Here is a 23567-nt window from a genome sequence, read left to right on the forward strand (position 1 = left end):
ACAGTACATCCAAAGTTATCCGACAACATCAGATAACAGAAGTCCATTTTCCTTCTAGGTATATTTTCTGTGTTGTTTGGACAGCCCGTATATATTCTATAAGCCAGTTATATAAATTCTTTTCCACTTAATGCAGTCTAAAAGACATTAGAAAGATCTGTGTCAGGGCTAGAGGTGGCTCAGCGGTTAAGAGCACTGACTCTTCTTCCAGAGGTCTTGAGTTCAAGTCCCAGCAGCCACATGGTAGCTCACAACCATCTGTAATGGGATCTGATGCCCTCTTCTGGTGTGTAGGTGAACATGCAGAAGGAACACTCATACATAAAATAAATCTTTTAAAACATCAGTTTTATATAAAAGCAATTCTGATAGGTGAAAAATAGTAGTTTAATTCTTTATCCATATATGGGGAATTTAGCTCATTAGTGCAATCTCAAGAACCCTGAGTTTGATCCTCAGCTCTAAAAGGGTGTACAGGGAGCTTGTCAAGAGGGGGTCGGGGCAGAACTAGAGTTATATAAGTAGGAAAAATTGGTCACTCAGAACATAAGGTCTGGGGCGTGTGGAGCAACAACACCCTTCTCTAGTGTACACACTCGAGACCCTGATTTGTTCTCCAGCATTACATGAAAGCTAAGAAAAACTGATTTTTTAAACTTTCTAAAGATGAATTTATTCTTTTATGTGTGGGTGTTTTCTTTGTGTAAGTACCTCAATTGTGCCTGGTGCCTGTGGAGGTCAGAAGGTATCAGAAACCTGGAGTTACAGGTGCTTGTAAGGCAGAAGTTCTTCACTGGAAGAACAGTGAGTACCACTGGGCTAACTTTTCAGCCCCTTCCTAAAGATTTTATGGAAGATTATTTCTGAGACATACAGTAGCTGTGAAGTGGAACAGGCCTGAGCCCAGGGGACAAGCAGTGTGTTCTGTGGATGGCCGAGCCAGAGAGTAGAGCTGCTCAAGCGCTCGGAGCCCAGAAGACCGTGAGTTCTAGACAGATGCCGAGCTTTCCTGTTGGACTTCAGTTTTGTTTTTATTGGATTTAACTGTGCTCTTGACTTTTCCCTCTTGGAATGAGGAAGTATGTAACTTATTCTTGGCTTTATAGGTGCTTGAAGAGATCAAATTTGTACAATTGGATCTTTTTTAAGTCTGGTATTCTTAAAGTTATTTTTTATATTGTGATACTAATATAATGTCAGCATGACAACCTGGGAACAAATGAGACAAAGCTTATAATTGAATGGTGGTGTGTTTGTCAAGTTGACAAGGGATCACTTATGCTGGCTGGTTTTGTGTGTGTGTGTGTGTGTGTGTGTGTGTGTGTGTGTCAGCTTAACACAAACCTAGACTTAACTGGGAAGAGGAACCGCAGTTAAAAAAACAATGCCTCCATCAGACCGACTGCAGGTGAGCCTGTGGACCATTTTCTTGATTAACAATTGATGTAGAAGAGGCCAGCCCACTGTAGGCGGTGCTGCCCCTGGCGGGTGGATTGTCAATGAAAGCAGAATAGCTAAACCATGAGGAGTAAGGCTTTAGTAAGCAGCAGCTCCCCTTCAGTTCTTGCCTTCAGGTTCCTGCCTTGAGTTCCCTCAGAGATGGAGTATGACCAGTGAGTTATAAACTTAAACCCTTCCTTTCCACTGAAGGGAAGGGGAAGTGTTGCTGTCTCTTAGTAAAGGACTGCACTGGCTTTCTTCCCTTGACTGCCCTCAGAGCGAGAACAGAGACAGCAGCAGCTCTGCCCCCTTGGGGAAGTGATTAGCACGAGAGATTTGCTTTTTTATTTAATTCTCACCTACTCTAGTTTCCTGGAGTTCAAGCTTGAACTGCTGATTCCTCCTTCACCTCACAAGTATTAGATTGCAAGTGCTGTAATTCCCCTCTTAAGGGATTACACTAAGGTTCCCAAAGTCTTATTTGTATGTGCACACAAATGGTCACAAATCTGTGCGGTGGTGTGCCTGTGGTCAGGTAACAGCTTGCAAGCTTGGTCTCCCCTTGCCCCCCTTTTCCCACTGTCGGGGTTCTAGGAATCACACTTTGTCAGGATTAGCAGGCAGTGACTTTGCCTACCACTAAGCTGTCTTGCTGAACCAAGTGTGGTGTTTTCATGTCCAGCTTCACCAGAAACAGCCAGAGTAAGTCCTGCAGGTGAAGGGAATACTAACATACAAGCAAGGGACTGATCTGGAGCTCAGCCACAGAATAAAGGGTAATCCTAAAGGATTGGTGATACAGGCTTATAATCATATCATTTGAGAGGCTGGGGCAGGAGACTTGCTGCAAATGTGAAGTCGGCATGATCTACTGAACAAGACCCTGTCTCAGACATCAACAAAATGAAGTTTTGATTAACTAGCCAGCATGGTGGAATAGTTAGCAAAGGCACAGAGGTGCACAATCTTTTAATACTTCTGTTGCTGTTGAGTGTTGATGGTGAGTCCTAACAAACAATAATTAGCTACCTGACTTATTAACAGTAACTGGAAAGGGGATTAGAGAGATGGCTCTGAGTGACATTGCTTGTTACACAGTCTAGAAGACCTAAGTTTGGACTCCTAGCATCCACTTAAAAAGACAAGTGTAGTCTCCAGTGCCAAATCCCTGTTCTCAGAAAGTAGAGACAGTTGGATTGCTGAAGTTTACTGGCCACAACCCTAGCTGAAAAGTTCCTGTGGACCCAGGTTCAGTGAAAAGGCAGTAAGAGGACATTTGATGTCCTCTGGCCTCCACACGTGGGCATGCACATGCACAGAAGTGGAGAGACTGAATTGAGAGTACATTTTTAACACAAAGGTGAGCAAATGTTAGAGCTAATAATTCATTGGGACTGTGTTGACTTAGCATAAACAAAGGCCTGAGGTTAATTTCCTAGCACCAACCTCCAAACTCTGAATATCAAAATCATACACTGTAGATCTCATTTAGCATTCCAATATTAAAACATGAAGAAGTTATGCACACACAACCAGGAGTCATGTCAAAAAGTAGGCATGTTAGCCTACAGTAATCCCAATGCTTGAGAGTTGGAGACAGGAGTTCAAGCCTTAGATAGATTGCAAGTTTGTGGTTATCCTGAACTATATGAAACCCTGTCTCAGAAATGTCTGTCAGAAATTACAAGTCGGGCATTTGGACCTACTTTTCTTACTTTCCTGGACCTAATTTCCTCATTTGTAAAATGTGGCTAGTAGAAAAAAAAAAGATTTCTTGGTGTGGTGTCAGTGGAAAGTATTTGTGGATAGTAAAGATTTTTTTTTTCCAGAGGGCCATTTCTACACTTTGCTTTAGGCTGGGACACCTGGTGTTTGTAAGGTGCTGAGAGAGAGAGAGAGACAGAGAGAAAGAAAGAGAGATTGGGTGAGTCAGGGTTGCTTAATTCCTGTGACCCCTGTGGTTTATTTCAGTGGGAAATGAATCTCGGGGCTGGGCCTGTAGCCCAGTGAAAGAGCTTGGGTTGAACATTTGCAAGACTTTAGGTTTAATCTCCAGCAAAAAAAGAAACTAAACTTTGGACCTATTCAAAAATTCTCCCCATTCCAGTACAAAAACTTGTGTTAACAGTAGGGTGGGTGCTTCAGCCTGCCCATTCCAGAGATGTGTGCAGGTAGGATTCAGAAGTACACTTACTCTGAAACTTCACACTTGTCTAAATAGAAGTGCTCTTGGCAGAAATTATATCTTTAAAATGAGCAAATGATTAAAAGACACCACTCTTTCAAATTTTCCCCAGTGAATATATAAGTAGGAATCAGAAGTAGTTCATGAAATGCTCAGCGCGTCTCTGACATGCAGAGAATGTGTCTGAGATACATTTTATGCCTGCCTTAGGAAGACATCATCAGAAGCCTCATGGCATTGGAAGACCATGGAATCTGGCCGTGGTCAGGGATTTGAAGTCGGGTAGGACTGGTCTCAGTTGCATTTTAATTGTGTGCCTGTATTGGCATGCTGGCAACACATCATATTTTGGAAGACGATAAATGATAAATGAGTCAAACAATTTTAGCAGTGCTTTGCATACAGAAACTAAATTTTGGCTGTCATTCTCACCGTCATCTATAATTCAGAACAGTTCTGCAGATTGCTTCATTGACTAAACTGACTAACATAATTTCCTGTGTACTTATAACCCAGTCAAAAAACAACCATAGCTCTATATAGTAATAGGGGATAGTTGTAATGATCAATATAACCTCCTTGGGTTTTAAATTTTTAGATTTCCAAACTTAAATTTTGGAGCTTGCAAACATGATTGATACTGTGATGTGATGATAAACGTGTCACAGGAAACCATATGTCAGCACTGCCTGTCACCTTAGGGACTACATCTAATCGCTTGAAAAATCTGTTTCTCTTGGAAACACTTAGAAAAAAGTAATACAGGACCCAGATATTAAAGTATATATTATAAATATGGTTTTCGAATCAGTCCCATTTTTTAGGATGTTGAATCTCTAAAGGTTAATGTAATAACCAAAGGATTAAAAAAAAAAAAACAATACTAAGTAGAAAAATATCACGAGAAAAGACTTAATTGCGGTAGATATATTTCTCTAGGCATCATGAAGATTCTACTCTTCAGTGTCACACACACACATTTTGAAACCTGCCCCCTGTTGATGTTAAACCAGCTGGAGGGCAGGGGAGATGGCTCACCAGGTAGGAGTGCTTACTGTGCAAACATTCGGACTGGAATTCGAATCCCCCCACCCCCAAATGTGAAAACCTCAGCACAGCCATGTGCACCTGTACCCCTAGCACTGTGGGAGGCAGGGACATAAGTAACTTCAGGAACAGTGAGAGACCCTGTCTCAAGGGGAAAGTGTGGAGAGTGACGAAGCTGAGCATCTTCTGCCCTCCAACCTCCACATTCAGGCAGGTGTGCACACACGCCCTAGACTACCTCCACCCCGCCACCGCTGCCGTCACCGCACGCTCGGAACCAGTCAGGACCAGTCGGAGCGGAGAGGGATTCCTTAATTCCACGACTTGAAAGAGATTTGTAGCTAACCTTGAAGGAAGGAGTACTTCAGGGTGACCTATATCTAGTGGTGGTGTATGTGTGTTTAGTAGAAATGCAATGCCAGCCACGTAGGTAATTTTAGGTTTTCTGCTAGCCACATTAAAAACGATAAAAAGGAACTTGGGGTGTAGGTCATTGGTAGTATGTGCTTTGTGTTACTATGTAAAAAAATCATGGGGTCCATCCCAGCACCGTAAATATAAAAAAAAAAAAAAATGAAAAGGTTCATTTTGAATGCTTTGTTTAACCTGAAACATTTCAGCAGCTGACAGACATGCTAATTGGCCTGTGTCGTTTTTCCCATTCTGAGTCTTTTCAGCCTGGTATTTGTGTTATTCATGTCATGTCCTACATGAAAACGCTCTTTGGAGTGTCTCTGCTGGCTGTCACATCACACATGTTGCTCCCCAGAGTGCAAGACCTCATGGCCCTGATGGAACTTAAGGACAAGCTGGATATGTAAAATCAGTGACAAGTGCTTTTCAACTTTGTGGTTAGACTCCGTGACCTAAATATGAAATTATGACTGAACATTCTTAGACTTCTTTTGTGTTAAACTGGCCAACTAAAGACTGCTTTGCTATAGATTAAGTGATGTTTCCCTTATGAAATTAACTTGGATGACCATAGCAAAGTCTCTTAGACTGGGTGACTTCAACAAGTTTATAGTTTCCTGCTTCTGGAGGCCCGGGAAGTCCAAGAGCTAGGCTTACTCCTGCGGCATTTATTTATGTATTTAAGTTTTCATGCAGCCTGACTGCCTTCTGCTCTTGTAAGCACATCAGGCCTGTGTGCTTGGGATGTCCTCACCACCTCTTTTAACGCTAATTGTCTCTGCAAACTCAAGTCTACTATGTCTTGGGCATAGTAGGGACGCAAGCATGCTGTGGTGTACACGTGGAGGCCAGAGGAAGCCTTAGACATGGGTGCTTACCTTGCACCTTGTTCAAAACAGGATCTCCAGGGTTATGGGTCCATGAGTTTCTAAGGGTTCACCTGTCTCTACCTCTTGTCTCACCATAGGAAGGCTAGAATTAGAGATGTGTACTATCACAACCAACGTTTTATGTGGGTTTGGGGAATCTGAGGTCTTCACACACCTAGCCACCTCCCACCTGATAGTTATTAAACAGTTTCTGCATATTAACGATAACATCTCGTTTCCTACATCAGGTAGCGTGAACTATAAAACCATCTCTGCAGAAGGCCTTATATCACCAGTAATGCATCAACTCAAACATGTCATTAGGATGTCTCACAAGTCCTCTGTCCCCAAATTGCCAGGTGCACTTTCAAATATCCCCAGAATATGTCACCAGCTTCGGTTACCACGGGAACAGAAAATGCATTCGTCTCTTACCTAGACTTTAGCAGTAGCTTCCTTACACTTCTACTTTGTGTTCCCCTTCCCACAGTTTGTTTCTGATGTAGCAGCCATTGAGCTGCTGAATCCTCTCAACATCCCTCCCACACATGAAATGTTAAGCTTAATGACTTCCCTTGCTGGGCCTTGCTCGGATTTCCATCTGTTTCTAGGAGTGCTGCACTGACCTCAGGATTCTAGGCTCAAGCAATTCCCTCCCTCTGTAAGATCCAGATTGAGTCTTATATATCTGAGGCTCCCATGAATGAGAAGAGATTGGGAATCGATGCAAAAGCAAGAGGTTTATTAGTCCAGTGCACTGGGTAGCCTACATCCTGAGGAGAGACGACTCCAAAAGGCTGTTACAAGCAGGTTTTTATACTCTTTAGGGGAACAGGTTACATCAGCAAGGTTATAATTTAAATTCATTGGCTAAGCCTATTGACCTTTAAACCTGTTGGTTAGTGAACATATGCGTCAGGACCCTAACTGGGACTTTCCAGAGGGTCAGATGGCTATCAGTCAGCACATTTTATGATTCTCCTGAGAATTATTTACTCAAGGAAGTCCCTTAGGCCAAGGCAGAGTGGGCCACTGGGCCATGGTTTCCACACAGGTGGGGGGTAGAGAATTTCTCACTTCAAATCTCCTTCACCTCCACTTACTTCCTTCTACCATCTAAATGAGGTGAGGATGAAGGACTACCTACAGCAATGCTTCTGCGCATCTAAAAGTGTCTGACTTTCATTTGACCTGGCAAGTAATAGTCTAGACCCTTAACTGGAAGCAAAACCTTCCTTGTTGGCTAGGGAGAGGGCTAAAGTTAAGAACTGGGATTATTTCCCCCCCGTGGAAAGGGAATAAGGGTGTGAATCTTGACTGCAGCCTCCACTATTGTCTGGCAAGGGGGCAGTGGTAGGTTAACTACTAAAAACCTTATTTTCATGGAAAAAGAATAAGGGTGTGAGTCCATTCTCAGAAAAAGCAAGGGTGCAAACGTTGCTAAAGCAACATGTAGGCTCTGCTATGGTTCAAGTTAATAATTCCTTTTTGTACCTTGACCTCTGATTGCAATTCACTTGTCAAAGGCACGTGGGTTTAGTAATAATTCTTTGATATTTTATATTTATAACCTTTCAAAAGAACATTTAGCTCCAAGTTTTGAGTTATTCTTCTGTTTCTGTTTATCAGCCTCTTCCTTGGGCCTCAGTTCTTTGGGAAACCTTTTGCTCCTTAAGGTTTTCTTCTCTTGTGCAGAGGAACATTGGATGCTTCGGTGAATTTGTTCCTTATTGTAATAAAACCAAAGTGGCCAAGCTTGTTTCCAGTCTCCCAGGCACAGCAAAGGCCTCGTCTCCTAAAGGCAAAAGCAGACCATGCTTTGGCCTCCTTTCTGCAGTATCTGCTCCTAACAGAAAACAGGGCAGGAATGAGATTGTCTTATTTCAGTTTCTCTAGAACTATGTCCAAAAGTAGACAAGGCATGTCTAAGATCAGTACTAACACCGGGATAATTTCAACTGCTTTTCTTTTTAAATCAACAATCAGAAGAGTAATGTCCCACAAGTATTTCCAATGACAAGTTTCCCAGTGACAAGAAAAGGAATGTTTGAGGTGTTAGGAAAAAAGTAAAACAAATAAGGAATGTGTTTATGTTGTTCAAACAGTCCCAGCAGTCAGGAAGCTGAGGTCAGGAGTTCCTGCCAGTTCAAAACCACCCTTAGTGAACAAAAGAAAGAGGGGAGAGGAAAGAATGGGATGAGGGGGGACCCCAAGATTTATTTATATTGAGAAAGAAGGGAAGTTGACCAGAAGATGAGGAAGTGCATTGAAAGTTCACTGTGTAGGGTAGAAATTAGAGAGATTTCATAGAAATGTCACCTTTATCCTTCTCAAAGAAGGGTTAGACAGACTGGATAATTAAAGCTGGTCTTAAATTTCCATCCCTTTATTCACTACACATACTCTCCGCCCCATGCCATTATGTAAGAAGATGAGAGAAACAATCCCAGTCTAAAGATGTCCACAGTGCATAGGTGAGACAAAGCTCTAACCTGCTTGACTAAGACTCTTGGGAGGCACAAGCAGGGAGCTTCCTGTTTTCTACACATGTTGTTTTTTCAAACTGAAGCTCCTTTAGCTGTCAGCCCCTTAGTCATGAAATTTTTTATCCCAGGTACTTAATTTTAGTCCTCATATAATCCTCAGATTTAGTTCAAAAACTCCCTATTATCTGATCAGACTAGATCTATGCTTCGTCTCTCTGCAATGCTCTATTGAGATCCTGTTTATGAAACAAAGCACCTGTGGCCAAAATCCCCCACAAAACCTTTTCTTGGCTCTGGAGATGGCTCAACAGGTTAAACTGCATGCTGCATCAGGCTGATGACATGAATCTCAAACCCAGGTCCCACATAAAGGTAGGAGATAAGTAACATCACAAGGTTGTCCTTGGACCTTCACATTCCTGAAATGGCACGTGCTCTCCCCATCATGAGCCCACAATGCAAAGAAAAATTTTAAAAGAAAATTTAAAAGTAAGTCAGAGGGGCTGGCAGGATGGTTCTGCAGATAAGGCACATGTCACCACACGTGATGAATGAAATGACCTGAGATCTGTCTCTGGAACCCACCTGGTGGAAACTCCTCCAAGTATTTTCTGCCTTCCAAAGGCACGCCGTACCATCTGCTCATCTACACAATGCACCCGTAAATATGATCTTAAATATAAAATGTAGAGATAGAAGAAGACACCTGGAACTAACCTCTAGCCTCTATACAGCACACACATGCATATATGTGCATAGACTAACAAACCCAATGCATTCTCCTTGCCTCACAACATTGCTTTTCAGAGCATACATATTTGGAGTAATAGAGGTCCTGAGTCTTATTTCATGATCTACCTCATTCATACTAAATAAAGACAGATATCTCAGTGTCTTTGAAAAATAGAGGCAGGGATTAACAATGTGGTTTGAAACAATATGAACAGTTTGTTGACTATGCAGGAAAGATTTGCCTGTACATAGAAAATGTGTCTGCAGATCCATTCTATCTCTGACTGTGGTCATGTAGTGGAGACCAACACCCTTGGTTGTGGTCTGATGGTCCCTTTATGCAGCCATGTGTAAACCTCTTAAAAATTTCAGGTTGCTAAGGTCCTTCCACACTAATCCTGAAGGGGAAAAGAACACAATTCCTGCAGATATATCTGTACCCAAGTTGGAAAGCCTCAGTAAACCATTCTCTTTATTGTAATGAACCATCTAAGTCCATTTTCCAGATAGATAGCCAAGCCAGGCTTGTTTAATGGCTACAACCATCATTGTCCCAGAAGTAGACGGGATGATACCAAGTACAGCCAGCTTGGTTTAAAGTGCCTGATAAAATGCAACTTCATTGGAAACACCTTGTAGAAAGTACAGTGTATGAGAATCCAGAATGGTACTTCATGATTTTCTACTTCTGTTTTTGTCTATCTGATAAAATACTTCACATTTAAGCTTCTGTTTAAAAAAAATTCTCAATTTAGACAATCTAAAATCATAATAATGCATAAAATGTCATGAAAATGTTCTAGAGGGAAATATTCACATTGACCTAACCTATATGTCAGAAAATGTAGACTACAATGTCAACGTCTTTTGAAATACTTTACACTTTCTTCCAAAGAAAGTAATCACTAATTTAGAAAGTGAAAGGTAGGTGAGGTACAATGAATTCAACAGTACATAGTGACTACAGGTACAAAGTGAGTGCCAAGCTATCCTGGGCTAAATGTGAGACCTTATCTCAAAACAAAACTCCCAATCCGAAGAACAGCAAAACCCTTGTGTTGATTCCCATTAAGCTTTTATAAGCACATATTAATCATCCATAAAGGATTTATTATGACATTTTATGTGCAGTGTATTTAGATCATATTTACGCACCTGTTACCCTCTTGTCCTCTGCCCACTCCTGCTAACTCCCTTCCTTTTTCCAGTGAGCTTTGATGCGCATGCGCCTGCCTCTGTGAGTGACATCTAATGAGTTTCATCAGGGTGATTTACAGGTGAATGGGTGAAGTCTTGCTATCAAATTTCTCTCTCTCCCCCTAGCAACCATTGTGTATAAATTATCAGGGAAGGGCGGGACCCCAAACCCCCATTCTCTTACTTTGACACATGTTGATGCACCCAGTCTTGTGAGAGTAATCACACCAAGGATGTGAGACTGGAAGTCAGTGTTTCCTGAGACCGGAAGTCAGTGTTGCCTTCTACTTCACTTCCTCTGGCATTTACTTTTAGTCCACCCCTTCTTCCAGAATGTTCCCTGGGCTTTGGAAGGAGCGATACAAACGTTTCTGTTTATGGCTAGGCATTCAATAGTCATTTAGTCTCAGTTCTTTGATCAGTTGGCTGTTTCTGCAGTCTTCATTGACCACTGCAAAAGAAAAATAAAACCAAACTGCTCTGTTTAAAGCTAACAGCAGCTACTCTGTGGCACACTCATACTTACTTAGAAGGCAAGTTAACCAGAATATCGTATCCATTTGTTGGGGTTCTGGAATTCGCCACTCAAACCATACATACAGCACCCCAGTTAACCAAGAATAGTTTATTGAAATCATATCATAATACTGGATGTCCAGGTCCATAAGAAGGAAAAATTGTGGTGCTAGTCTGCTAGTGTAGACTTTTTCTAGGAAAAAACAGATGCGAACGGGCAATAGGGGAGCAGTTGGCTTACTAGGCAAAGTATCATCAGCTAACCTTTAAGCTGACTGGTCCTGAGTAAGGAGGATGGGTGGTGAACGGGAATTTCAGGACCTTGAGAGAAATCATAACATTTTAGCTTATTGGTAGCATTCTTCAGTGTCAGCCACAAAACCCACAGTGAGCTCATGTGTAAGTGTGGGAAGAGCTGCCCGGTGATCAGCTCTGACTCAAGCCATTTTAGACATAACAGTTCCTATTGATCTTTGATGTGATGGGTCCTACGGAAAGCCTTGTGGGATTTCTTAAGATTAGCAAAACTCATACAGTACAGGACAAAACCAGGGTATGATGTGGTCAGCATGTTCTTGAGCCAAGTTACTTCTGTGTGTCAGTGACTGGCAGGCATGTTTCAGTAGTAACAGGAAATAACTGGCAGGCATGGAACTAAATGGCTACAGTTGGGGGGAGGTCAGACTATAATACATTTATCCAGATAGCTGCAATAGCTTTTTTACTAGAGCCCACTGCCTTGACATCCATGGGCTTTGACCTGCTTAACAAAGGTGGATTCCTCTCCTCCTGTGAAGGGAGCCTCAAGTCCACTCAAAGTGGTTGGTTTCCCCGTTTATTGATTTGCACTAATTTTCCATTAAGTTTTTTTATTTTGTAGTACTTTCACTAAGTGCTTTAGATTAATCTGTAAAAGAAGTGGTCATCCACATTCCATTCTATTTATTTGATCAGGTAGGTATTAACTTAGCCCCTGGAATACAGTAATATAAAACTGCACAGGATCCAGGATCCATATATCTATTCTCTATTCCGGGGGCAATAATTTCGGTAGTGGTATTTTTGAAGAAAAGTATACAGGGCAACGTCTTAAAAGTAATAACCACGTTAACTATAGTTAGGGTGGTCAAAGAAGGCGTAAGCTAAGAACTGAATGAACCTGACATGGGAACAGTTAACAGAATGTGTTCAGGTTTCTCTCTGAGACCAGGCTGTTTGAAACTTGCTCCATCTTCGGGTACACACAGTATTGCGACTTCTAGTTTTATGCTCGCCTCTAAGGCGCTGAGGTTGAGTGATCCGCAAGGCGACCACGGTGCTGGACAGAGAGGTGCAGAGGGTTCAAAAGGGACGGGGACAGAGACTAAACCCTGCCTTCTCTTCCTACTCCCCACGACCCGGAGTCCGTCTCTCTGGACGTGACACGGACTTGCAAATGTCAATCGCAGGTGGCAGCGCACATCGTACACACTGCGGCTGGCCAGAAGCCCCGCCCCCAGTCGACATCTTCCGTCACTTCCGCCACCGCGCCACAACTTCCGGGTCGCCGAGGCCGCCGGCCGCGGCGCACACATCCGTGTTCGCTGGGGTCCGGTCTATGGCGTCAGTTGTTACGGCGGGTGGCTCGGAGGCAGGAGGCGGTGTCCGAGTGAGGGCCTCTGCCCGGCCAGGATGTTTCCGGGCTTGGCCGCCGGCGCCGCGGCGCACAGGTGCAGCTGGGCAGCGCTCTGTAGGCTCGGTGGCGGCCGGGCAGCGGCCCGCGGCCGCAGCCAGGGTGAGTGACGGACCGGTGGAGGCCGCGCCTGGTCTCGGCCGTTAGCCATCCTGCCCTTCTCCAACCGGAGCCTGACGGCCTCGCATGGTCCTCACAGGTGTCCTAGCGAGCCGTGGCTACAGAGCCCCCACGGCGGCCAGCCGGCGTAGGGACACCCCGAGGCGGGCCTCCAGACCGGGAGGTCTTAAGGCGCACCGCGGTGACCCAGGGTGACCCAAACGGGCCGTGGGAAATGGCGGATTCCACCAACTTGGAGGGTCCCTTGAGCTCGCCGCCGCAGTTCAGCTGCTGCTTAGGTTGAGTGAGATACCCTCGCGCTGTTCTTTTTCTTAGTGCCATCTCATTTTCTTAAGTCTCCCTAAAACAAAGTGGCTGTCACATGGATTCTTCAGGTGAGGGTTTCTCACAGTCATCGAATGAGCATAGTTTGGGGACAGGAAACCCACAGAACTTTGTAGTTATATCGAACAATTCTTTTGGTGAAAAAAAAGTGTCCCCTGAAACTGTACGTAAACCTGGGCGCGGGGTGTGATTGAGTTCTCATCTTCTTCAGCATCGCTTTCTCAGATTAAAGTTGTTGGAGCGTTTCTAAAGTAGCATCGAACCTGTAAAAGGTATATTTCAGTTCACCTCCTTTGTTCCCGTATCTTGACATGTCACAACTTGACACGGAGGACTTACAGCAGAGCCCCGAAGGAGAGGTCAGGCCAAATCCACCGCTAACCCGATCCCCCAGATTCTTGGGGATTTGCGAAAACGTTTCTCAAACATTCAGCCTTCAAAAACTTGAAGTGGAAGGCAAAAGCTGCAGCCATTCAGGCTTTTGATAAAAGCAGTGACAGACTCCTGTGCTGGGCAGATAAGGTAGAATATAGTCGTCCCTTATTAAAAACTGGCTCCTAAGGTTGCAAATGAATTGATTGCAATACCACCGTGTTAGTTTGTTGTTGTTAATGACAGAGTAGCTAGTTTTCCCGTAGCGGCAGTATGCCTGACTGCCTTATAAACAGAATGAATCTTCTGTTTATATACTCTATTCTAAAACTCCCTTTGGCATATTACACAGAAATTCATATAGTGGCTGTTAATTGTTGTCCCAAGTGTCCTCAGTGTTGGTGAAGTGAGTCGCAGTAGTGTCATTTGGGTAGTACTTATTCTGGGTAGCTGTCCCCGAGCCAAAAGTGTAATGCTCTTTGTCTCATTCTGTGCAGCTCAGATAGTAATTACCTGTCTCTCCATTTAGGAGTTCTTTAAGATGTTTATTACTTAAAAAAAAAAAAAAAAAAAAAAAAAAAAAAAAAAAAAAAAAAATACGTTTTTACACTTACCACCCTTTTAGATTTAAAACATCACCTTTGTGGAAGTTTTGTTACAGTATTTGTAAGAGCAATCAAAACTATGGTTAAATTTTTAAAAATCATGTGCCAGTATGTGCACGTGGAAGCCAACAGAGGGCATTGAGTCACATGGAGCTAGAATTATTGGCATATGCAGTACTTAGCCGCTACACCATATTTTTATCCTCTTAAGATTTTCTTACCGATGATATGATACTCTTTGTGGGAGATGCAGGAACTCTCCTGTACTGATTGGAAGCAAACTTGAACACTGTTTTAGGAGGTAGTTATTCTCTGTGTAAAGGGAACGTAAAGAGGTTTGTGCCCTGTGCCCTAACAATTGCATTTAAAATAATTTACAATAAATAAATACATACTGAAATGTGCATCTTAGTTTACTACTACTACACTAGAACATTTTTAGTTATAGTATTTATATTATGTTAGATGCTTTTATTGACTTTACCTCCCTCCCCATCTTTTAGAGACAAGGTCTTAACATTTATCCTAGGCTGACCTCAAACTTGTCATTCTCCTGCCTCTATCCCCCAAGTCTTAGAATCGCAGGCTATTTTTACTTTTTACTTTTTTTTTTTTTTTTTAGCAAATGTTGAAGTAATTAAGCAAGACAGTAGAGCTGGGCTGGCGAGATGGATCAGTGGTTAAGAGCACTATTTGTTCTTCCAGAGGTCCTGAGTTCAGTTCCCAACAACTACATGGTGGCTCACACCATCTGTAATGAGATCTTATGCCCTCTTCTGGTGTGTCTGAGGACAAATACAGTGTAATCATATACATAAAATAAATAAATCTTAAAAAAAAAAAGGCAGAAGAGCCATAATTCAAGTTGTAACGCAGGGATTTGTCAGTGTGCACTTTTATTGCCTTTTTCAAAAGAAGTGAGGGTGGCCTTTATGCTGTGTATTAAAGCTGTCAGTCACATTGTCCTGGGCTGGGCTGTTCTATCTTACTTACACCTTTGCTTGCTAGATGAGTAGGCAGGATTTCCTGGAGTGTTGGCAGGAGACCAATTAAACTGGGGCTACTGATTGCTAATATTGAACAGTCTGTCATAATCTGACAGTGCTGTTAATAAGACCTCTTCTAAAATAATGTATTGTTTTAACATTTTTATGTGTATGAATGTTTTGCCTACAATGTATATCTGTGCATTACATGTGTGTAATGCTCTTGGAAGCAAGAAGAGAGTATGGGATTTTCTGGAATTAGAGTTGTAGAAGATTGTTAGCTGCCAACTGGATGCAGGGAATTGAACCAAGGTCCTCTGGAAATGCTCTTAACCACCGAACCATCTCTTCAGTCCCCATTAAGATCGTTTTTTTTTCTTTTAAGATTTATTTATTTTATTTGTATGCATATACTGTACCTGTCTTTAGATACACCAAAAGGTATTTGATCCATTACAGATGGTTGTGAGCCACCATGTGGTTGCTGGGAATTAAACTCAGGACCTCTGGAAGAGCAGTTAGTGCTCTTAACCACTGAGTCATCTTTCCAGCCCCCCATTAAGGTCTTAATTAAGCTCCAGATAGTTTATTTGTAGTTACGTTTTAGTTTCTATATGGTATACCTTTTGGTTTTGTTTTGTTTTGTTTTTTTGTTTGAGACTGGGCCTCTGTACAGCCTTAGCTGTCCTAGAACACACTAAGTAGACCAGACTGGCCTCAAACTCAGAGATCTGCCTGCCTTTCCCTCCTGAATGCTAGGATTAAAGGTATGCACACCACACCTAGCCTATTGTACACATTTTTAAAATAAGGAAAAGTAATGTAAAAATTACATATAATTCAGATATAATTCAGGCAGTTTATCAAATCATTTTTTAGTGATTGAAACCATATTGAGTTAGAGTCCCTTTTTCATGTAACATTATAAAATGGGAATCATGACAAGGTTTTTTGTTTTGTTTTTTTAATTCTCTCATATATTACATCCCAACAACAGTTTCCCATTTCTTTCCTTCTCCCAGTCTCCATCCCCAACTTTCCCTTTCCCTCAGATCCACCCACCTTACCCAGCCCCTCTGTTAATAACCATGGACATCAACTGAACAGGACATAAAAAGCTACAATAAGACTAGGTGCATACCCTCACATCAAAGCTGGATGAGGTAGCCCAGTAGAACGAAAAGGGTCCCATAAGCAGGCAAAAAAGTCAGGGAGGGACAGCCCCCACTCCACTGTTAGGATCCCACATGAGTATCAAGCTACTCAGCCATAACAGATAGGCAGAGGACCTAGGTCAGACCCCACTGGCTCCCTGATCCCTCTGAGTCCCCCTGAATCCCAGTTAATTAGTTCTGTGGAGCAGCCAGCATTAGTGCTCTTAATCATGAGCCATCCCTCCAGTCATGCAATTATTCAGTTTTTAATATGTCACTGCATTCGAATTTGGAGGGAAGAAACTACTGAAAGTCTCTTAGATAAGAGGACTGATGTAGATAACAAATCATAAAATTCTCCAGAAACAAACTCAAAGCACAGATGTTTTTTTTGTTTGTTTGTTTTTAATGCAGCTGAAACATACATAATAGACTGAACTGTCAGTTTGCAGGAAAATTAGATTGCGTTTTGCTACTGGTTTCAAATGAAAGCCAACGTAAATAAGTAGTAGATGACAAGCTAGATTGGGGAGAGAGGGCAAGCAATAAACAGTAGCAGTGGTTATTAGGAGTCAGAGAAACAAAGTAAAAGCAGAGACTTGTGACTAGTCCCTGACTGTCATGACTAAACTGGTAACACACCAGTAAGTGCAGTTTGGATAAAACAGTTCTTAGGTGTGCAGCAGTAAGAGCCCTGTTCAGTGTGGCAGAGCAGTGAGTGCCAGACAAAAGATTAATGTGCCATATGTAGCTAATTTTACATGTCACCTTGAAGAAAGGCTGCTAAGATTAGGAAGTATGTTTTACTGTATTTCTGCCAGCAATTCACCCTGCAAGTGATTGATTATGTTTTCCATTGCTAGGTTAGAATTATATTGATTTCGTTGAATCCCATGTGGGCCCATGTAGTTTTTAGCCTATAAGCAGTTTTCAGTTGTGAATTAATGCTAAAGGTATGCTGATAGCTGTTGATACCTGAAATACTATTGAAATCAAAACTGAAGGATGTTTCCAGACAGCTAGGAAGGGAGCTAAGATAACTGTATAGTATTAAAAGGATTTGAAGAGACCTCTACTGGCCAGAAATGAGGCCATTTGAGCATTACTCAACTCAATGACTGAAGTGGATTGAAATATACAGCAAATCATACTGAAATCTGGAATTGTAATTATCTGCAAGCTAAAATCATGCCACCTCTGCAGTGTGCCAGTCAACACACCATTTTGAGAATTGGTGCATAAAAGGGAAGTTAAGGTCTGAGGCTGACTTACACTGTGCTATTGAAGAAGTCATCATATTAGAAGGCTACAGTTTTAAAACTGCTCAATGAATAAAGGTTTCTAGCATTGAATAGCAGTAGACATTGTCATAAATAAAGGGAAATTAGATACTGAATGAGTTTTTCCCTTTACTGTGTCATGACCAAACCTGGGGCTCAGAGCTCTGCTGCTGAGGTGCAATCCCAGCTCAGAATAAGCAGCCCTCAAAGAGACTTCACTTCAAGGTGTTTTCCTCATCTTCTGAGAAGCCTTTAGACCCACTGAAATGTAGGATACATAGGGTAGGTTAGGCACTGCTATGGGAATTCAAGCAAAAAAGTTCAGACTAGAAAACTAGGGAAGGAATTCACATGAACAGCTTAGTTTATTAACATTTAAAGAATGTAAATTGAAAATTTAAATATATTATATAGCTTTAAAAATGGTCCAAATAGATCTCAGGCATAGTATGTGGTCCTTGTTTGGGTCTATTCATAGAAATGAAATCTCATGTTTGTGACAACTAGTTAAAGACTTTTTCTTTCTTTAGAAAGTTAATATTATTATTGTTGTTACTGTGTGGCTGTAGCTGCTGTGTGTGTGTGTAAGTATACGAGCATATATGCCATGGTATACTTGTGGAAGTTAGGAGACAAAATTCTTGAGTTGGTTCTTATTGCTTTTCTCCATTGAGCCATCCCTCCCTCCCTCCCTCCCTCCCTCCTTCCCTCCCTCCCTCCCTTTCTTATCTCTTATTTCCCTCTCTCTCAGTGGTGTTAAGGTTTACTGTTCAGATTTTGTGGTGGGAGGAATGCTAAAACTTGAGGTTACAAACAGTTGGCCCTAAATAAACATTTTTGGATGTTTTTAGGAAAATACATATTATGTCTGTAGGCAATTTTGACTTTATCAGTATTGCTGAAATTTTTGTTTTGATTCTTAGTCATCAGGAAAGGCAAACTAGGTCCCAAAGTCCAGGGCTTTTGTGACCTTTCAGGATCCCTTAATTTATCATTCTCATCCTCATCCTCATTAATTATTTTTAGCATAGGGTTTCACTATGCAGCCTTGGCTGGCCTAGAATTTGGTATGTAGACCAGGCTGGCCTCACACTCACAGAACTCTGCCTCTCTGCCTCTCTGCCTCTCTGCCTCGTCCTTTGCCTTGCTGAGTGCTGGGGTTAATGGTATGTGCCACTGTTCCCTGCTCTCATGTTCCCTAATTTCCTTTTGTATTTTCATAGTCTTCCTATTTTGCCTCAAGAATAACAGTGGCCACAGTGAAGGAGATAGGTTTGGTATGCCACATATTTCTTGTGCAGGAATCCTCTACTGCTATTTTTCTCATTTAGCTTTTAGAAATACACATAACCAAAACCACATTAGACCCTCAGCAATTTGCCAAGTAGACTAAAGAATACATTGACAGCAGGAAGTTTCGCTCAAAACCAATGAGCAGCCTACAGCTTGACTGGGTCTTTGTGTCTGCTTGAACACCTCATGCTTTCTGGTTATCTGCAGGGCTCACTGTGACTTTTATTCTTGACAGTCTTTGAGCCACAAGAAAAGCCTTCTTTATTTTACAAGTCCTCTTCCTGCAGACGACATACATCAGTTAGTGTTTTGGAAATTTAAGTTTTTAGCAGTTGGACACTGTTTCTCTACCTCCAGTGGTGCTGAGGATGGACAGTAAGGCCGTACCACCAAGCTGTGTCCCCTGACCGAGTGTCAGGTCTTCAGTGCTCACTCAGTGCCTGCCCACTCACTCTCTAATGACACGGTTGGTTTTATAAACATTAGAAAATACTGATTTTGTCTAAATAGTTCTTGAGTTCTTTGAAAAACTGGAAATCTGAGCGCACACAGTGACACATAAATAGGAGAGTAGAAGCTTGTTTCCTGTCACTCCAGAACAACTGCTGAGTCTCTTCTTCCATGTTGGTCCAGTTAAGCCACTGTCAACCAAGATGCAACAGCTGAAGTATTTCATGTCTCTCATTCTCTCAATTAAAGGTTCCATAGAGGGCTGGAGAGATGGCTCAGTGGTTAAGAGCACTGGCTACTCTTCCAGAGATGCTGAGTTCAATTCCCAGCAACTCCATCTGTTATGGGCAGCTCACAACCATCTGTTAAGGGGTCTGATGCCCTCTTCTGGTGTGTCTGAAGACAGCTACAGTGTGTTCATATACATTAAATAAATAATAAATAATTAAAAATAATTTTTAAAAAATGTAAAAGAATCAGACAATAGGGATGACTACTAATAGAATTTGTTTATTTAAAGACATCTTTTAACAAAGGCTTATTTATATATATATATTGTGCATATGTATATATTTTGTACATAAATGTATACATATGCACATCTGCACTCCAGAAGAGGGCACCAGACCGTTGAGAGCCTTCATGTTCTCATGTTGGTGCTGGGAATCAAACTTAGGCCCTTCAGAAGGGGAGTGAATGTTCTTAGCCACTGAGCTGTCTCTCCAGTCCCACAGTTCATTTATTGGTTGTTATATGACTGGACTAAATCTCCAGCTTGTGAGAAGACATGGGATAATTTTAAGTAGGAAGACATTTTGGCTGTCTTATACCAGATTCTGCTATTCTAAAAATACATTATACTGGCTTTTTAAAAAACATGCAACCAGCATACAAAATAAGAGAGTGTCTGTTATGTACTACGTATTACCTTTTGGAAAACTGAATATGAATGTTTTACTTGATTTCATACATATTTTTAAAGTTTGCTTATTAACATAAATACAAATATAAGGGAAAATTTGAACTATTTGATTCCTATAATACTAAGGAAATTCAAGCATGTGATTTGTTAAATGTTTGAAATTAAAGTGCCTTTTTTCCCCTTAGGATGGAAGAATTTAATGACATTTGAAAGCTTTACATACATGGTTCCCAACATTCACCCGCATATATCTATTCTAAGTCAAGTCAAGTTGTATTGTACGAATGTCCAGAAAGGAGGGCAGGACTCACAAACTCCAAGAGCTGACAAATCTTTACTTACGCAAACAGGTATGTATAAACTTGCTCTTAGTTTTTAAATTTTTCTTGTACATTGGGGAAGTGTAAAATTATTTACTTCTTTAATAACAAAATGTGCCTGTAAAACTGTCTGGACTGGTGTGTGTGTGTGTGTGTGTGTGTGTGAAACAATGTTTCAAACAGATGGAAGGTGAGGACTAAATCCTGAAGTTATTGGACCACACACACTTGGGCACACATATCTGCACTCATAGATACAAACAAGGGTGTACACGTGTGCACACATACAGGCTTCAGTTTGTTTGCATAAAGTTTGTAAGTGTTGTTTACTCTGTTGTGTGTGTGATTATTTTTTCATTCCTAATGGTTTCCATACTTTTTAAACCTTGCTAGGTCTTTGTGTTCTGTTTTGTTACAAAATTTGTCCTCTATGGTTATGGCATAAAGCTTATTGTCTAAGTGACCCCCATATATTTGAAAATATGTGTAGCTTTGATTTCTTGGGTCAGAGTGTATATATGTATAGATGAACTATATAGTACTTTAAAATCTTTTTTAAAATAGTATCTATAACTTCCATGTTTATAGGAAAGTTATATATTCTATTACTACCTCAAAGGCCAAAGATGATTGATGTTTAAGTTTCTTTGGTAACTACAAAGAATGCCTTAACGCTAACAAACTGATGTACTATTTATTGGCTAATATTTTAGTTCTATTCACTTCTGTAGAACATACATTGGCATTCTTATACTTTTTGTTGTTGTTATTTGTTTATTCCTTTCTTTTGAACCTAGGACCTCACACATTTGTGTGTGTGTGTGTGTGTGTGTGTGTGTGTGTGTGTGTGTGTGTGTGTGTGTACATACATGCATACACTTCTTGCACATGTAGAGCTCAGAGGACAACTTTGAAGTTGGCACTCCTTCCATCTTTATGTAGTTTTGGAGGGTCAAATCTGCATCATCAGGCTTACATGAAAAGTACCTTTGTTCACTGAGACATCTAACTAGCCCATCAGCATTTTTGTTATTGTTTTGTTTTGTTTTTTAGTTTTGCTTTTTTTATTTCTTTGAGATAAGATCTCATTAAGATGCCAGACTGGCTTAAAACTTACAGCAAGAGCCTGCAGCCAGGTTCTCTGCTTCCCAGGCAGGAGACAGAACTGGGTGGGGACCCTGACTGATGTACACTCCCTTGCCAGGTAAGATGTATGGCACTGGCCAATGCTTCGGGTGTGGCTTCACAGATATGCCCCAGTAGGATAGCTGTCAGTATTTGAGAGGAGTCCTGAGCAGAGGCTGAATTTGTTTTTAAAAATTTGGAAGTATAGCTTGTTGCAAAATAGCAAACAGATTACAAAGGAGGCAACCTGAAAACAGTATTAATGACAAGGCTTTTCTTTTTCTTTTTCCTTCTAATCCAGAGCCTTGCATGTGCTAGGCAAGTGCTATAGATTATATTGAGTTACATCTTCAAATATAAACAATACTTTTTAAAAATGAGTAGATGAACTAATTAGAACTTGGTAATTGAGTTAATGAAAGAGAAAGTCATGTGACGAAAAGATGCCAATTGTGTAAATGATTTCATTGATTCCTAAAATCACAAATGCAAGGCTAGCAAGGTGGCTTAGTGGATAAAAGTACAAGCTTGGGGACCTGAGGCCAGTTTCCATAATCCAGGTGAAGTTAGAAGGAAAGATCCAACCGTAGAGCTGGTCTCTGATTTCCACATCTGTGCTGTGGCATGTGTGTGTACTGTGCTCTCCCTCATAATAAAACAACGTTTAAAAAATTGGAAATATCAAAGTGAGAGGATATTTTTAATAAAATGAATTGTTTTGGATATCTAACCCTTAGGGACCCATTGAATACCTTACCAGATATAGTGACCAGTTAAGAGATTGACTATGCTATGAATCTGCAAGCCCACTGGTTTCATAATTGCTAGTCTATTGTTGAAACATCCTCTTCCCTGAGCTGGATTATTGCAGTAGTTGTCTCCCTGGATGCTCTGTGTCTCAATTATTGCTCTGTTGCTGTGAGGAGAACTGTGGCCAAGGAAACTCTTTATAAAAGAAAGCTTACTTACAGATTCAGAGGGTGGGGAGTGTGGTGGCAGATGAGAAAGCACACATGCCTGGTTGGCAGGCAGCAAGCAGAGAAAGAGACACTGGGCCTGCTCTGTGGGCTTTTGAAACCTCAAAGCCCACCGCAATCAACACATCTCTTCTAACAAGGCCACACCTCCTAATCCTTCCTGAACAGTTCATCAGCTGGAAAGTAAGCATTCAAATATGTGAGTGTAGGGCAGCCATTCTCATTCAAACCATCACACCCTGCTTCCATTCTTTCCTTCTGTATCTGTTTTCCAGAGAGCAGTATGGGCTTTAAAAGTAGATCATATCCCTACTTTTTAGGGCTTCCCTTTGTCTTCCATTTATCCCAGATCAGAATCTATTCAAATAAAAAAAAATCAATATCTTCACTATCAAGGTACCCCTACTGTGGTGATGGATAATATTGGTCATCTTGATTACATCTGGAATTAACTAAATAAATGGCTGGGCATGCTTATGAGATTTTTTTTTTTTAATTGAAATCATTTGAAGTGGGAAAACCCACTTCTATTCTAGATCTTTGAGGTGGGAAGACTCACCTTTAATCTGGGCCACACCTTTGGCTGGTAGCCAAAGGATATGAAAGAAGAAAGCTACCTCTTTGCCTGCTAGCCAAGCCCATTCCTTCACTGGCATTAGAGCCTACTTCTTCTAGATTCTAACATATGCTGAAGAGCTACTGAAAAATCCAGCCTCATATACTGAACAACTTGGACTCTTGGACCTTCCATTGTTAGACAGACAGCCATTATTGAACTGGTTGAACCAGAGCCTGTAAACCATTCTAATAAATCCTCTTACTTCCACATACATACCATAGCACACACGTATGTGCACTCACACATGTGCCCATATATGCATATATCATTGATTGATTAAATTTTTAGAGTTGAATATTAGTGGCTGAAGAAATAAAAAGTGTATTGAGTCTCTTAGTTCCTGGATCAGGCTGTGCTTATTATAAAGACACAGTAAAGGAAGAGACAGTTGCTGAGATGATACAATTAAAGGCAAACAGATCATATAGTGGGCTTCCTAGGGAAGCCTAAACACAGGAGGAA

At 41.3% G+C, this 23567-nt stretch overlaps 1 protein-coding gene across 2 annotated transcripts in view; it reads left to right on the forward strand.

Moving 5' to 3' along the window:
- Positions 1–12437: 12437 nt before the first annotated feature.
- The window catches only part of SLC30A9 (solute carrier family 30 member 9), a 44670-nt gene continuing 33540 nt past the window's right edge, over positions 12438–23567 (forward strand). For both annotated transcript variants that reach the window (XM_080936106.1, XM_080936107.1), the window contains exons 1-2: positions 12438–12660; positions 20250–20414. In XM_080936106.1, the coding sequence (XP_080792232.1) occupies positions 12558–12660; positions 20250–20414 (268 nt within the window). In that variant the 5' untranslated portion in view covers positions 12438–12557. The remainder of the gene's footprint in view (positions 12661–20249; positions 20415–23567) is intronic.

Source organism: Micromys minutus, assembly GCF_963924665.1.
Source record: "Micromys minutus genome assembly, chromosome: 1".
NCBI lineage: Eukaryota > Metazoa > Chordata > Mammalia > Rodentia > Muridae > Micromys > Micromys minutus.